This window comes from Gobio gobio (assembly GCF_949357685.1).
Source record: "Gobio gobio genome assembly, chromosome: 22".
NCBI classification, from domain to species: domain Eukaryota; kingdom Metazoa; phylum Chordata; class Actinopteri; order Cypriniformes; family Gobionidae; genus Gobio; species Gobio gobio.
Genome location: NC_137118.1, coordinates 2949135 through 2967400, shown reverse-complemented (window position 1 = coordinate 2967400; position 18266 = coordinate 2949135). Strand labels below are relative to the sequence as shown.

The 18266-nt window shown below is 40.7% G+C and overlaps 1 protein-coding gene across 3 annotated transcripts in view; it reads right to left on the bottom strand.

Moving 5' to 3' along the window:
• Positions 1-18266, bottom strand: part of trim37 (tripartite motif containing 37) — a 54958-nt gene that overhangs the window by 20961 nt on the left and 15731 nt on the right. For all 3 annotated transcript variants that reach the window (XM_079804569.1, XM_079804570.1, XM_079804571.1), the window contains 9 exons: positions 17817-17884; positions 12889-13013; positions 11673-11723; positions 11493-11574; positions 9286-9362; positions 9032-9211; positions 5391-5505; positions 3480-3677; positions 2960-3096 (listed from right to left, as the gene is read on the bottom strand). In XM_079804569.1, the coding sequence (XP_079660695.1) occupies positions 2960-3096; positions 3480-3677; positions 5391-5505; positions 9032-9211; positions 9286-9362; positions 11493-11574; positions 11673-11723; positions 12889-13013; positions 17817-17884 (1033 nt within the window). The remainder of the gene's footprint in view (positions 1-2959; positions 3097-3479; positions 3678-5390; positions 5506-9031; positions 9212-9285; positions 9363-11492; positions 11575-11672; positions 11724-12888; positions 13014-17816; positions 17885-18266) is intronic.

Genomic DNA, 18266 nt, shown 5'->3' with positions numbered 1-18266 from the left:
ACTCGTCTCATCTGGTTGGAGCAGTGTGTGTGTGTGTGTGTGTGTGTGTGTGTGCTCGAGAGCTGTGTGAGCGGGCGGTAGCATGAGCAGAAACATGTGAGGTTCTGACTCCAACACCTCACTACAGAAACACAAGCACTCTCACAGAGCCTACACAAGTCAAAGCTGCCAATAGTGCTCATTTTCCCAGATCGTGATAGGACAGGACAGAAAGAACAGCTCTTCTGTGGTGGTTAAACACAGTGTGCGAGGGGCTGCCTGTCACAAATGCGGCACAGCCCTAATTAAACTGTGTTTTCCAGCCATGGGGAGGATACAGCTGTTACCCTGTGGCACACAAAGCACCATCTCTTATGCAATAATCTTAGTACACTAGTATTTACCACACAACGAGGATGTGAATTAAATGATGAGTACTGCTTTAAGGAAAAGAAAGAAAGAAAAAAGCTATTAGAGCTGATCACGATTTTGCCAGAAACGCTTTAAATAGATCTACTTGATCTACATACATACCACAGTGAAGCTTGTGACTTTCATCAAGTAAGGTTTTCCATCAATTAGTATAAAATAATAAATATTATAAAATGAAATAATTCTGACTCTGACCATCTGATTGGATGAGCCATATATAAAGCGGTTAATAATAATAATAATAATAATAATTAGTGCTCAACGTTAACGCATCTGTTTTTTCTGTCATCCTTTGGCTGGCGTTAGATTATGTGATCACGCTCTTATTCATGCAAATGCTTTCAAACCATTCAAGCGCAACAAAACAGTCAGGACATTCACAGTCAGTGTGTTCTCTTCTGTCTTTCTGAGCGTTGTGTGTGTGTGTGTGTGTGTGTGTGTGTGTGTCATAGTCAGGACATTCACAGTCAGTGTGTTCCCTTCTGTCTTTCTGAGCGTTGTGTGTGTGTGTGTGTGTGTGTGTGTGTCATAGTCAGGACATTCACAGTCAGTGTGTTCTCTTCTGTCTTTCTGAGCGTTGTGTGTGTGTGTGTGTGTGTGTGTGTGTGTCATAGTCAGGACATTCACAGTCAGTGTGTTCTCTTCTGTCTTTCTGAGCGTTGTGTGTGTGTGTGTGTGTGTGTGTCATAGTCAGGATATTCACAGTCAGTGTGTTCTCTTCTATGACACGCAAGACGCTCAGACAGACAGAAGAGAACGCGCTGACTGTGAATGTCCTGACTATGACACACGCACACACACACACACACACACACACACACACACACACACACACACACACACACACAACGCTCAGAAAGACAGAAAAGAACGCGCTGACTGTGAATGTCCTGACTATGACACACACACACACAACGCTCAGAAAGACAGAAGAGAACACACTGACTGTGAATGTCCTGACTATGACACACACACACACACACACAATGCTCAGAAAGACAGAAGAGAACACACTGACTGTGAATATCCTGACTATGACACACACACACACACACACACACACACAACGCTCAGAAAGACAGAAGAGAACACACTGACTGTGAATGTCCTGACTATGACACACACACACACACACACACACACAACGCTTATAATGACAGAAGAGAACACACTGACTGTGAATGTCCCGACTATGACACACACACACACACACACGACGCTCAGAAAGACAGAAGAGAACGCACTGACTGTGAATGTCCAGACTATGACACACACACACACAACGCTCAGAAAGACAGAAGAGAACACGCTGACTGTGAATGTCCAGACTATGACACACACACACACACACACACACAACGCTCAGACAGACAGAAGAGAACACACTGACTGTGAATATCCTGACTATGACACACACACACACACACACAACGCTCAGAAAGACAGAAGAGAACGCACTGACTGTGAATGTCCTAAATATGACACACACACACACACAACGCTCAGACAGACAGAAGAGAACGCACTGTCTGTGAATGTCCTGACTGACACACACACACACACACACACACACAAACAACGCTCAGAAAGACAGAAGATTACACGCTGACTGTGAATGTCCTGACTATGACACACACACACACACACACAACGCTCAGAAAGACAGAAGAGAACGCACTGACTGTGAATGTCCTAAATATGACACACACACACACACAACGCTCAGACAGACAGAAGAGAACGCACTGTCTGTGAATGTCCTGACTGACACACACACACACACACACACACACAAACAACGCTCAGAAAGACAGAAGATTACACGCTGACTGTGAATGTCCTGACTATGACACACACACACACACACACAACGCTCAGAAAGACAGAAGAGAACGCACTGACTGTGAATGTCCTAAATATGACACACACACACACACAACGCTCAGACAGACAGAAGAGAACGCGCTGTCTGTGAATGTCCTGACTGACACACATACACACACACACACACACACACAACACTAAGAAAGACAGAAGACGTGCGCCAGTATCGAGTTCTTTCACGCTTGAATGAACAATAACACTTTGCCAAAATGCCCGTTTTGTAGAGTATTCTCATAAGAGTCTTAAATGAGTTAAATAACGTCTTAAATTAACTTAAAGAGTTGTGAGATAATGAGATGTGCGTGACAGCACCTCAGCTCCACATCATGTTCTTAAAGTGACAGCAGCCTAATAAAAAGTCACTTTTTTCAGTGACATACGACTCGCATTGACTATCCGACTATCCGATGCGCTTACACGGCAGGCGAAATGCACATATCCCATTTATTTCCACATATGAATGAGGCCTGAAACCGATCTGAGAATGTCCGAATCCATGCGAGTTTTTCCTGCTTACATGTTCGTGGGTCATATCCGATCTGTGCCACATGGGAGGGAGTAAAAATAAATAAAAAAACACAATCGGAATTGGGTCACTTGAACTATGCAGTGTAAATGCGGCCTAAAGGTCAAGTGGTTGTGCTTTAGTAAATCTAGTACATACATGGTCTCTTCGTCAATGTCATTCTCCTCCGTGTTACTGGTGGCTGTGGAGCTCCCAGAGGTGCTACTGCCATCCAGAGGATTGACATCTTCATCTCCAGTTAGACAGTCCACCTCCAGATCCCCGTCAGACAACTCCTAGTGTTGCATCAACACATCATCATCATCATCATCATCATCATCATCATCATCATCATCATTAAACTGATCCTAATGCACGTAATACAACATCAAATAGCTCCAAGCATGAAAATTATCTAAATGATGTGGCTGTAAGGCCTGCAGGTTCACTACATTACATTTGTATGTATGCTTGTTTTCTTTAGAGATCACAGTGAGTGTCATCTTTGAATGTTATATGCCTAAAAGCACATGATGATGCAAGAGAATCAAAGATTTGTGGCTATGATGAAATGATGGATAATATCTTATGAGAGTGAAATAACAGCACTTTTCTAGTTCCCAAAGGGAAGAAAAAAACATTTTATTGCTAAAATGATCAAAAGTAGCTGTGGCCTTACATTAGAGTCATCATGCTGGGTCTTCTCTTCATCCTCATCGTCCTTCGTCCCTAATGTGGCTGCCTGACTGCCTTCCTCCAGTAGGGAGCTCTTCCCCTGACGAGAGTCTCTCCCGGAGGAATTCGTGGGGCAGAGACGGCGATCAGGTGGAGATGAACTTCGAGATTTCTGCCGACGGAACAGCTCTATGGCCAACCTCTGAACGGAAGATAACCAGAACACACATCACATGACACACACTGGAAAAAAGTGCTTCTGAAAAGAATAGACCAACCAAAAATGAAAAATAATCCCTAATATAGTTACAAACTTATAAGAAGATATTTTGAATAATGTTGGAAAGAAAATCGCTCCTATTGACTTCCATAGTATGTTTGGTCATTTCCAACATTATTCAAAATATCTTATAAGTTTGTAACAACATTAGGTTATTTTGAATAATGTTGGAAAGGACCAAACATACTACGGAAGTCAATAGGAGCGATTTTCTTTCCAACATTATTCAAAATATCTTCTTTTGTGTTTCCGCACACGCATAGATAAATACAGTAGAAGAAAGATGATATTGAAAATTTTTTCCATGTAAATCTAACAGTATTCAGGTGCAGAAATGTAATAATCATATGTAAAATAACAGTCTTCACTGTATAAATGAAATTAATTAATACAATTTTTCTTTGTTAAAGCTTCCGGTGATTTCCTCTTTTGTTGTTGTGACACAGCTGTGGGTTTATTAGGCTGCTGTCCCTTTAAGATGAACACACAGATCTAATATAAATGACATGCATCCGTTTCCTTTCTTAATTGTTTACAACACATTTTGACATGCACCCCAAAAAGTGAAATGATTTACTCATTGAACATTGGTCTGGGGAGACTGCTCTGTATTTTCTACTGCACAAGAGGAGTGATCAACGAGCATAAATTAAATGACTCAACACAACTGGATAGTCCTTTAACCAATCAGACCACAAGAGGCGTGATCAACGGGCATCAATCCATCCCTTCTCTATCCATCATTGTGTTAAACCAGCCAATAGTGTGCCAGGTGGATAAGCCAGTCTGTGATTGGTTCCCGCAAAAGTGTAACAGAAGCAGTAGAAATGAATGTACAGGTTTCCAGACTGAGTTGCAAGGCGAAGTCAAATCGCCGGCAGATCAGGCTGGGTTTACCCATTGATGCACATTTATGGACTTCAAAAATGACCCAACAATTCACTGCCATTATAAAGCTGGGAAGAGCCAGGACATTTTTAATTTAACTCAGATTTTATTCGTCTAAAAGAAGAAGATCATATACACCTAAGACTACTTGAGGGCGAGTAAATCATAGGCTAATTTAAATTTTTGGGTGAACTATCCCTTAAACTGAAAAAGAGAGAAAGAGACTGAATTCGGCGTTCACATGCTGTCTGCGCGGCTCTGTGTGTGTGCGCTGTCGCACCTCTTGTGCTTGATGCATGTCTTGACTTAAACACATGCAAATGATAAACATTCACTCTATGATGGTTAAACTTTGCAATTAATCCGCGAATCACATGCGTTCTGCCCGTACGGATCAGCTACTATCCCTACACTTGACATCACACATCCTGCCAAGTGACTGTCGGATGTGATATCTATGCTAAAACGATACATGCAGCCCTAGTTTGGAATGACGTAAATGATGACAGAATTGTCATTTTTGGGTGGACTATCTATTTAGTTGAGCTTAAAAACATTAACAGGCATTACATGTTACAGCAAATGCATTCATTAATACATTTGCTTCAGTCTGTAAAGAAGAAAGCTAAAAAAGTCATTACAAATTCTGTTCAAGTATGAAATAATGTAGTTTCTTCTAGCCAGATCTTAAGGAGGCTGTATTCAGGGTTACATTAAACTACACATAGTGGCATCTTTAGCACTGACCTCTTTTAGGTTGTTGATCTGCTGAATGTAACTGGACTGGGCCGACTCCAGCTGAGTAATATACCAATACTGATCTCTACACTTCTGAAAGAACGTAGGTGATCGCACTTGATACCTGTGACATTAATGGAAAAAGCAGAGCATGAGAAAAGAACAAGACAGCATACACTGGATTCACCCCTGTATCTGATATATAAACGCAGGGGAAATGGTTTGTGCACCCATCTGAGTTGCAAGGATGTCTCAACGAGTGTTTCAACCAGTCCCTCCTTTTTTCAGGATCTTTGGCATAAAGGATTAGTTCACTTCAAAATGAAAATGTCCTGATAATTTACTCACCCCAATGTCATCCATGTCTTTCTTTCTTCAGTCAAAAAGAATTGAAGTTTTTTTGAGGAAAACATTTTTCCATATAATGTATTTCAATGGCAACCAACATGTTTAAGGTCCAAATCAATGCAGTTTCAACCAACAATCCCAGCCAAGGATGTAATGCCTGGCGTGTCACAGACAAGACAATTGTGGTTAAAAAGGTCTGTCTAGATCAGATCCTATTCCTCGTCTGGGATTGTTTGAAACTGCATTGATTTGGACCTTCAACCGTTGGTTCCCATTGAAGTCCATTATGTGCAGAAAAATCCTGGAATGTTTTCCTCAAAAAACTTTTACTACTGTTGTTATTTTTTTCTCTTCTCTAGTTTTAGGCCTAATAACATCTGGCTAAGGGACTACCAATGAAAACTAGCCTTTGGGCTAATTTGGGTACATTTACATTCATGAATGTTGATTAATGTACACTGTCCCTTTTTAAAAAATAAATAAATTATTTATTTTCCACTGAAGAAAGACAGACATGAACATGTTGGATGTCATAGGGGTGATGAAATTATCAGGACATTTTTATTTAAGTGAACTAATCCTTTAAGACACTTAGTTAATCAAAAGTTAAGATGTTTTTGAACACAAGTAGGCTATGCCAGGGGTTTTCAAACGTTATGATGCCAAGGACCCCCAAATATTAAAGTACCTTTTATGAGGGACCCCCTTCCTAAAATCCATCTATATATTTGTATGTATGAAAAAAAAAATTAAACTGTGTGAGTGTGACATTGTAAATACAACATATTGTTTCCAAACTTAAATCGGCTATGCTTAATGTTGAATGTATAAATCCGTAGAAGAACATTTTCCATTAAAATTATATGTATAAGCAACTTTCACAATATATGTATGCAAGCAGATAGATAGAAAGATACAAAGCAAACATATACTACAATTCTGGAAAGTATGTATACGGCAAGAAAGGAGAGAAACATTTAGAAATGAAACCATTAGAATGTTCGGTAGACTTGATCCATTTTTGCTGTGTCTTTTAATTCTCTGAATGTTTAAGGACTTTGCACTTAATCTGGACTTAAAACGCTCGCTTTATACGTGCGTCTAATTCACTTTGGACGCGCGAGTGGATTCAAAATTAAAGGGTCCAACTAGATGCGAATTTGACGCTCAATTCACGTTCGGTGTGAACGCAGCATAAGAATATAATTTTTAATGTGTTGATTCATGATTGTAGTTTTTTAATGCGCTTTTAATTGTTTTTATTCACCCTTATTATATTTTGATCCGTGACCATCCGTTGTTTGCTATTCTGATCATTTTGCATAATTTGTTTGCAGTTTGCGCAATATATTTTTTTACATGCGAGTTAAAAATGGATTCACGCTTATTCTTTTTTGATCCGTGACCGCAATACTTTCGGTGAGAATTTAATCCCATAGATGATCTTTATTTTTGTAACAAAGTTATATATCGCGTCAGCAAGACACTGATTGTTTGCTTAATTTTACTTCAGATTTGTTTTTAAACAAAACACGGTTCAACGCAGGCTTTTCAGAGAGAGGATGATGCAGTGATGACTATATTGGATTCGACAGCAATGTTGCAACACACAAGTGTGAGTAAAAATGTCATTATTGCTTTCTCGGTTACAGATCACATGATGTGCGCTCACTTTTCTGTCACTTTACTGAAAATGATGAACATAAGAACAACAGTGCGACAATCAATGGTACATTAATTAATCATTTGTTAACAAGAGTAAGTTATCCATTGTCAAACTATAACTGTGGTACGAGATACTAAGTAACGCCTTTCTGCAGGGTCAACACTAATATAATGTAATACAATCCAATACTACCTCACAAATACATTAGGAATAAAGATGATTAATTACCAAACTGTTATTTGAGGTGTAGTTTTGTCTTCTGATTTGGGATCAGGAACATCGGAAGTTTTCACAACGATTCCACACGTGTAGCGGGGACGTTAAAGATTATTTTAATATGCAAAACTGTTACACTGTGTCCACACCGGATGCGACAAAGCAACCATTGCAAAACAATTTGTCCTTCATATCAGAAGTACCTCAGAAATAGAACAGGGCATCAATTTGCGGTGTCACGTCATGCCGCATCCAGTGTAGACAGCATCACTGATTATAATGGGTTTTATTTACTTTTGTCGTGTTGCTTGCGTCTGGTGTAGACACGGAGTAACCCAATCATAGCAGTGGGCGTCTTGAATGTGGCACGCCTATCAAAACGAGTGTTTCAAAGAAAGGGTCAAAAACAGGATAGAAAAGTGCCTATTACTTCTACTTTTGATGCATAAAACCAGAAAAAAAGTTGTGAATTTAGTATTTTTTTTCATCTCTTTACATTGTTTAGAGCATATCATTTTTCAAAAATGTTATTTTAAAAAAAAATCTTATTTTATTCATGTTATGCTATGTAGAAGACACCAGGACTAATTTTTCTTTTAATAAAAAAGACGAATAGACATGAAAAAGCAAAAACAATGGGATTTTTTTTTTTAATCACCAATCAATTTTAGTTTTTTAGGATATTTTTAATACAAAACCTTGTATAAAGATGATTCTCAAATGCTATGAAAGATATAACAAGGATTTGATATACCATTTTGCTTTATGCAATATGTGTGTAAAATAGCCATAAGCGGGTTTTCCCATTCAATGCAATGCATTTCATTTGCATATTAATGTTTTCCTGGGGCAACGTGTAATGAAACAAGAAGTGTAATAATGGGAGGAGTAATTGGCAAGATTTTAATAATAATACCTAATATTTCATAGGAATATTGAAATAATGTATTTGTCTCCCAAAATACCTGATAAACATGTTTCGTAACAGTCATATTTTGATTTGAAACCCCATAACATTTTCCTGAGATGTTGATTTATGGCAAACAATTTGAAAATTTGTCAGATTAAAATGATATTTATTTACGAAAATTTCCATAAGAGTGTTAAATTTGATCACTTAATTAATGTCAGTCATTTTTGAAGACCAATGAGAACCCACCAAGTATTTGGCATCTCTAAAAAGCCCTGAATGTGCTCTTTACAGGAATTAAAACTGTGACGTGTGTGTTCTCAGAGAAATTCACTCAAATATAATGTCCTCTACAGATAGAGCACAGAAAAAGTCTATGCCCGAGTCCCAGGAGGTTATTAGTGGACCTCAAAGAACATTATACAACTTTTAAAAAATGCATGACCCCTTTAATATTAAAGGAGCTATCAGAGCTATAAAATGGTCTAATATTAATATGCAAGCTCGCACCTGAGCACCAGCGTGTCAGTCTGCATATTCAAGTATCCTTCACTGGCGAGAAGGTCCAACCTGAAGAACCGGTTATATCCCCAGCACTCGCCCACCTCAAAGTCCGACGCAAACTCTCGAATGATGTTTTTAGTGGGGTCACTGGATGCCTGATGGACCATCTCCACCCTGTATTCATATCTAAAAGGAATGCAATGAGTTAGGCATGAAAAAATAAGTTATTAGGGAGGACAAGAGCAGGGAGTGCGGCCTACTTGGACGTCTCAGGAAGCCCGGCAGACAACTCCAGAAAAACAGAGAGATAGTTTCCCCGGACAACTCCATTGCCATCCTAAACCACAAAAACAAAGTCTGTGAGAATAGGAAGAGTTCAATTAAAATCTGAATCTCAACAGAGGGTATGCATTGACGTCACTTTAACGCTGGAACACGCTGAGGGCGCCGGACTGAGCGGCAGAAGAGCTGAGTTAACAGGAGAAAACACGAGTAAAAGAACGAGTATAAGTTTAAACTAAACGTTGGACTTGATGTAGTGTTCCTGACAACTTACCAAAGATCCAGTGATCCATGGATATGCAGCCAGGAATCGTGTTTCCTGACATTTATATGAGCCTGATTTCGACTCCGGGGAAATACATAAAGCAAATTTGCCTGTGAAACGCTTTATATAAATACAATATGGGTATCCAGGAGATCACTTATATCAGTTAAAATATACACCAGTCAGGCATAACATCCTATTCCTAATGTTGTGTTGGTCCCCCTTTTGCTGATCCGTCGAGGCATGGACTCCACTAGACCCCTGAAGGTGTGCTGTGGTATCTGGCACCACGATGTTAGCAGCAGATCCTTTGAGTCCAGTAAGTTGCGAGGTGGCGCCTCCATGGATCGGACTTGTTTGTTCAGCTCATCCCACAGATGCTCGATGGGATTGAGATCTGGGGAATTTGGAGGCCAAGTCAACGCCTCAAACTTGTTGTGCTCCTCAAACCATTCCTGAAGCATTTGTGCTTTGTGGCTGCGCATTATCTGCTGAAAGAGCCACAGCCACGAGAGAATACGGTTTCCATGAAAGGCTGGACATGGGCTCAACAATGCTGAGGTAGGTGGGACGTGTCAAAGTCACATCCACATGATGGAGGACCCAAGGTTTCTCTGTGTATTCTGAGCCCTTTCTATCAGAACCAGCATTAACTTCTTGAGCAGTTTGAGCTCCAGTAGCTCGTCTGTTTGATCGACCACACGGGCATCAATGAGCCTCGGCCGCCCATGACCCTGTGGCCGGTTCTCCACTGGTCCTCCATGACCCTGTGGCCGGTTCTCCACTGGTCCTCCATGACCCTGTGGCCGGTTCTCCACTGGTCCTCCATGACCCTGTGGCCGGTTCTCCACTGGTCCTCCATGACCCTGTGGCCGGTTCTCCACTGGTCCTCCATGACCCTGTGGCCGGTTCTCCACTGGTCCTTCATGACCCTGTGGCCGGTTCTCCACTGGTTCTTTAAGACCCTGTGGCCGGTTCTCCACTGGTCCTCCATGACCCTGTGGCCGGTTCTCCACTGGTTCTTCATGACCCTGTGGCCGGTTCTCCACTGGTCCTTCATGACCCTGTGGCCGGTTCTCCACTGGTCCTTCATGACCCTGTGGCCGGTTCTCCACTGGTCCTTCATGACCCTGTGGCCGGTTCTCCACTGGTTCTTTAAGACCCTGTGGCCGGTTCTCCACTGGTCCTCCATGACCCTGTGGCCGGTTCTCCACTGTTTCTTCCTCTGAGCACTTTTGATAGAGTCTGACCACTGCAGACCGGGAACACCCCACAAGAGCTGCAGTTTTGGAGATGCTCTGACCCAGTCGTCTAGCGGTCACAATTTGACCCTTGTCAAACTCGCTCAAATCCTTACGCTTGCCCATTTTTCCTGCTTCTAACACATCAACTCTGAGGACAAAATGTTCACTTGCTGCCTAATATATCCCACCCACTAACAGAGATCATCAGTGTTATTCATGTCGCCTGATCGGTGCATATCGTCCAACCCTAAAACTTGTATAGTTTTTGTCAGTGTTTATTTAAAAACATCCAATTATGCAGAATATAAGATGGTAAATATTTAATTGATGAGTTGTCAATATAACACAATATATAGGGTATGATTTTACCCCAAAATTCATCACTGACAAAATGATAACTGCAGAGTTCAGTTGTTTCTGTGAATTGCAGATATCTATTTGCGTCTCTTTTGTGTTGCTTTCAGCAGTCTGTAAACATACACCTCTGATTTCTTGTCAAATTTATTTGTACAGTCAATCTCAAAACTCTTTTTAGATGCGTTTTGTGTGTTTTTTGCAGCATTCACGATGAAAACCAATGCTGCCGCTCAGTCTTTTTGCCACTCAGTGGACATAACCGCAGTCACGCCAGCCGACGTGACGTCACGCACACGTTACATGCATGTGACAAACTTACCGGATAAACCTTCAACCTCCAGCACAGGCCTGATATCTGGAGTGGAGGGCTGTAGACGGGGTCGGCTCTCTGCCGCAGAGTACTAAAGTCAATGAGACCACACAAATTCAAGTCACGCAAGAGAACTAATGCACCATTTAAGAAATACATTAATAAGAGAGACAATGGGAGAGTCATTACCTGAAGTTTGCCAAAACAAAAGTGCTGGAGTCATAGGCAGGGACCAGCTCACTGAGAAGAAATGAGATATGACTGTGCAATTTATCTTGCAGATTGAAACGGGAAAGTCTATTTAAGAAAAGTTAATGTGCATTTATAAATAAAGGCGCATTATTTTAAGTGAAGTAGCCTACTGTGTGTTGGCCCCGGGATTGAACGGTTCTATAAACCTGGAGATTGTTTTTACAGGGGCCGGTTGCATAAACCGTTAAGACTAGTCTTACAAGTTAAGGCCTGTTCACACCGGGACGATTTTCGCACGCGTTTATCGCCGACGTTTAACGCCTCGGGACTAAACAATGGGCGCCAATGTGAGTGTTCACACCGACGCGCAAAACGCCAGGCGTAAAAGCGTCATTTTTAAAAAAACGCCTTGGGTTCGTTTTTTTATTTTGACGCGGCGCGTAAAAAACTGGCCGACCAATGAGATCGGCGCTTTTGTTCACGTGCCTGGAGCTGCTGAAGTGACAGTAAAACACGACTTGGTGGCGCTCAAGCACAAAACGGTCTTGCCGAGCACACATTGATACAACGAAGAAGTAGTAAGTAGACAAAGAAGAAGATGAACTGCTAATGCTGCTTGCCAGTTAGCAAAAAGTGTGTGAATGGTTTTGTCCATATACATAATATGTGTCTATGGTTTTGGCAAGCACGTAAATACTGTCTCTCTTCTCCTTCTGTGTGACAAGCGAGTGTCAGAGGCTTAAAGTGCCGCAGCACCACCTTGTGTACCGGGAGCGCATCTACTGAATGTGCACGTTCACTCGGCGCAGCGCCAGTGAAAATCGCTTGGGTGTGAACACTCAAGACGCGCCGAAAAACGGCACGAAAAACGCTGGCAATAAGCGCGCGCGATATTCGTCCCGGTGTGTACAGGCCTTCAGACATACATTTTTTTCTTTAAGACTGTTCATAATTTTTTTTAATCAGTTACATAAAAACATAGACTGGCCTAATTTGATACGAAAAGTAAGACTGAATGCCACTTGCCTAACTGCTAGTGGCTCATACTAGATCTTAAGACACTGTCTTAACATAATGGCTTAGTTTAAGCAACTGGCCCCAGGTGTGCATGTTTATTCATTATTCACAGTCTGCCACAGAGAGCACAAAACGTCAAGCTTACTGAGATCTCGTCTCTGCATGAAGTGGCAGAATAACAGGTACAGAGTCTGACCTGGTGAAGTCTGGTGGGACAGGAGTGGTGACAAAAGACTGCATTGGTTTCCTGTGAACCTGCTGGAACATGAGCAGGATCTCTGGACTCTTCGAGATCAGCTCGCTCTTACTGCACGAACGCAGCTGTAGGGGGAAACACACGGCACACTTTAATGCTATACGTTTCGTTGCAAATTCATTCAATCAACACAATGCAAGTGAAAAGTGTAAACATTCATTTTCAGAATGACTCCTCATTGGGTTCGTCCTTTGGTTGGTCACATTTGCTTGTTTGATTTAGTAATAGTGTTTTTTAATTGTTAATTTTATACATTAAATTTCTTTTGATTGTGTTAGACTCTTGGACCTCATTGCACATCTGTATAGACTTGGTCGGCGTTACTGGGAACGCCCACAAAGTGTCATATCCACCATATGCCGTGAGGGAAAACAAGCCATTAGAATGAATGCATGTAGACCTTGTGAGACGCTTTATCTTTACTCTTTGTAATGATTACGATTTATTTTTGCTTGGTGCAGTCCTGAAAAGTTTGCCATGTGGCGTTCTGCTCCTCTAGTGAGTTAAAAAACCCTGATCTGAAGTTTTATATAGTGTTAAATAAACAGATGGAGCCGTTCGTCAATTCCCAAAGCCTGTGCAATACGTCCATTACAGTAAAACATTTGCTCTACATGATGATGGTATTATTGTAAAGATAAAAAAAAAAAAAAGAGATTTCATTACTGCAATGGCAAAAGTTTGTTGAACAAAACGCCAATAAAGTCATACTTGTCACGTACGGGACTCGTTAAAGCAGTTTTTCATGATGAGCGATCACAGCCTCATAATGTGTGAGGTTATTAATGTACAAAACATTCAAAAGTCTTCTTTTCATGATGGGAAGAGCTGGGCTCAAGCTGATAGTCACATTATGTACGACACTTGTACATTTTTCTTGTCAAAATGCAGCTTCTCCCACAAATATTACATGATATAATAGCGGCTACTTCAATAAAAAAACTCAGTAATTCTTATAATATTGTGACACTGACATGTCAATTTCATAGCACAAGACACGTTTTATGATCATTTTAAAATGTTAAATGTGTGTAATACATACTTTTAATCCATTAAATTCGGGAACACTGAATGAATGTCTTCATGGAAAGGTGATTTATGAAGATGCCTATATGGGGTCTCAGTCGAATCTTCGCAGAGCTGTAATGAAACGAGGATCATGCCATTTTGGCTATATGGGAGTGCTCCTTATGCCCCTTATGGAAAAACTGCCCCTTACGTGATTGCTTTAGTCGTTTTTCTATGTAAATTATTATTATTATGCTCTGAATGATCATCTTTGACTGTTGCGCCACGTCTCGCAGCTTTTTCAACGAGTTGCGCTGGAGACTCAGCCTTCTTTTCCATTCATCAGCACTGCTAGCCTAGAAATCTAGACGCACCCTTAGCATTTACATTTACATTTAAGCATTTGGCAGACGCTTTTATCCAAAGCGAATTTCCCTTATTACAGAGACAACCCCCCTGGAGCAACATGGAGTAAAGTGCCTTGCTCAAGGACACACTGGTGATGACCGCTGGGATCGAACCAGCAACCTTCTGCGTATCAGTTCCATGGTTTAACCCACTGAACAACCATCTCACCGCAATCTAATTTGCAGCCAGGGTAGTCTAGAAACTCTCCGTTGGCGTGCGAGCTGGAAAAACATTGTGTATAGAGTGGGTGGGTGGGCTTAACATAATGACGGCAGAGTTGACGCAGTTCCGCGTGCTACTTGTAAACAAAGAAGCTGGCGAACAGCGGTCTTTCCAATCGGCGTTGGCTGCAACTCTGGAAGACTTGGAGTTCAGCTTTTCTTTGAGAAAAGAACAAAGAACGGCACTGAAGTCATTCTTAAGAAAGGAAGATATGTTCTGAGTTTTGCCGACCGGATCCACTTCACCCTCTGCGTTGCTCTGGTTGGTTGTAGCGCTATCCAATCGCGTGCAGAGGGAATTTGAAAGACAACCCTTGATCCCGACCCTCGGATTGAGCCCTGCCAATGATGAGTTCCCAGACCCAACATCTTGATGTGGGTCTGGCTTGTCAGGCTACAGCACTGTGGCTCTGCAGTTGAATACTATTACGTAGGACTGGGAATCGATTCCAAAAAGAATCGATTCCTCGATTCCAAAAAGAATCGATTCCTCGATTCCAAAAAGAATCGATTCCTCGATTCCAAAAAGAATCGATTCCTCGATTCCAAAAAGAATCGATTCCTCGATTCCAAAAAGAATCGATTCCTCGATTCCAAAAAGAATCGATTCCTCGATTCCAAAAAGAATCGATTCCTCGATTCCAAAAAGAATCAATTCCTCGAATCCAAAGTTTAAGGGGAATCATCAGGTTTTCCATCAGGGGAATCGACTCCTCTTTATGAGCCCCTTTCAGTTCAACAGAGTTTAGCATTAATTTGTCTCTCGCTCACTAATAATGATTGGAAGTCCATTTAAATTTCTGCAAAAGGTTCTTTCAGACAGTTGAAATGAGCCAGTTAAAAATAAAGCAATTCAGCGGTTCATTTGCGTCATTGCGTAATGATGTTCCATAGTTTTATGGAATGCTGAAACATTAAAATAAAGCCATAGGCTACGTGAACGCATATATCGCTGATTATTAGCCTACCTTTCATTCACTTAGATTAATGATGTTTATTGTCATTGTTTCCTTCTGTGATCCTGCATCTTGATCACTACGTGTTGCACCCAAAAACTTAAATTTAGCTTAAATCGTGAAAAGTCGTTGTCCACAACGGTAGGTTGAGACCTGCTTGGTCTACGATAACAGATGGAGATATTTGAGGGTTGTATTTTCATTTGAAATAAAATGCAGTTTTTTCTTTCTATGATCCAATGATAATACTGAAAGAAAATGCACCTAGAGCACAGATTAATGGCAGAGAGCCTCGTGCATCTGATTGACAAATAAACTGCAGTCTTATATCATTGTTTTTGTTAATATTGTGGTTATTTTGCCTCAGACATTCTGTGCAAAAGCACTTAAACAAACTGTCATTTATCTTAACTGTACACATGCATTTTAGACATGTCATAGTTTTAACCATGCAATAAATGCACATTCTTGAATAATGTGTTATCCTGTTTATTTATTAAATCGCATTTACTGCTGGGCTATGGGCCATTTCAGGAGCATCCATATTTACTGTTTAAAATCAATCAGAGTTATTGAAATATATCTTCATTTTACAAATAGTTTCAGAGAAGGATGCTTTCTACATCCTTATATCCCGCGGTCACTCCGGGACTAGGTTCCCCCATCAATATTGTAAATAAAACGATTCTTGGAATCGACTCCAATCGATTCCGGAACCAGGAGTCAGAATCGGAATCGACCAGCCCTACTATTACACACGTCTCGTGTTTTCAAGAGCCAAAGCGCATTCTGTTTGATCGACCCCTTATGCCTTTCACTCAGACGTCAAAATATGTTGTCAAATTGAACAGATAGTGAAACTAAAGTGCTTCTTCTCATGCGGGCGGATGAAGACAGCGGAGCAGCGTTTAAAGATGACAGACATCACAGAATGTAACGGTATTTTGCTGCTGATGTGTGAACGGTCTCTTACCGGTAAAAAGCCAGAACGCCATTGCTTGTGTGATTTCACAGAGAACTACAGATATTCCTCACAATTTGAAACGACTATTTTTAGGGTAAATATTTCAGCCGGTTCTAATGTGATTTTTGGATGCTGTGGACATGTTTAGCTAAAAATACTGCCACTCCAGTTTAGCGTTTCTGTTTCTGAATAAATAGCATTTATTTAGATGCTATTTACGAAGTGAAATATATTCTATTTACATCATGTTAAAGTAGCAGTTCTTTGCAATATGTGTAAATAGTAATTACATGTTATTTATACTTCATTTTGACAGATACACACTATTTGCACCTCAGTGTTGTTGTACATTAACAAGAAGCAATAATAACAGTGTGTAAATGATTATATTTATTAAAATTATTAAATGGGTGCTGCCCTAATGGTTTAATAAAAGCCCTCCCTACACCGACCCCCCATGCTTATATTCTTTAAAAAATATCATTAGGCACTTTATTTCCACTTTTAGAACATCATCTTCATTTTTATTGAAAGTAAATGCCTTTCTGATGTGATGTGTGATGGGAAAAGAGAGAAGAGCGAGCTCGACAAAATGCGGATTCGAACCCGGGTCGATGGCGTCAAAACCAAGATCCTCAAGCTCTACTGACTACACCACTGGAGATGCTGAAATAAGCGTTTTTTTTATCTTGTTTGGCCCAACCAGGCATTGTTAGGCGGAGCTAGTGCGATTAGCACTTGACAACAAGGCGCACTATTTGCACTTGGTGTAAACAGACACTCCGATTTATTTATTGATCACTCAGGGTTATCCAACTTCACTATTTGTGGCTTGTTTTGAATATACGTTCCCCTGCACTTTAGGCATTCTGCACACATTTGTTCTGCACCCGGTGACTTGATTCTGACTCGTTTCATTTTTTCTTTTTATTTATTAGAAAGGTATATTCTGTTCTAATTTAATTCTGTAAATTCATTTAAAAATTTTTGATTGTTTTTCAGTGTTGCACTGTACTTAGAGCCGCTCGCACAGGCAATTTAGCCGATTTAATTAGATTTCCCGATGTGTGAAATGCAAAACCGGTCTGCAGTGTGGCCTTTCTGCAGTTCTTTTCTTGTTATTTTTTTAGGTTTATTGATCCAAAATGTTTCTTCTATATCTTTGTGTGATGTTCTGTACATCGTGGCTTTAAAATGTTATGAGGAATCGTTTTACGAATGTTTACCCCCCACACACACACACGATTCGACTATCAGTCGACTATCACTTGTCAATTCTGATTCGACTGTGAATCCCTAACTCATACACACCTGATGTTCCACTTCCTGCAGCAGAGACTCCAGCAGTTCTGTTTCCTGTGTCAGAGACGTCTTCTGTCCTGTGGGCGCAGCAACACTTCATTCAGACCAATATTACCTCAGAGATCAGCAGGTGCCGGTTGCAGAAACAGCTTAGACTAGTCTTAAAAGATAGCCGTCTATTTTTTTTCTTCAAGACTGTTCCTAACTTTCAAGTTTTTTCAACTTTTAAGTCAGCTACATAAGAAGGTAAATTGGTCTAAGTTGAATCAGAAAAGTAAGACTGATTACCTCTTGACTGATTGCTAGTGTGTCAATTGAGTTCTTAAAGGGTAACTAAACCCCTGCTCAGAGCTTAACTCCACCCACTGGCAAATTTGGAAAAATGCTGGAAAAGTGGGCAGAGCCCAGCGGAGACCGAGGGGACGAACCGAGGGCGGGGCTGAGCGGAGGGCGTGCACC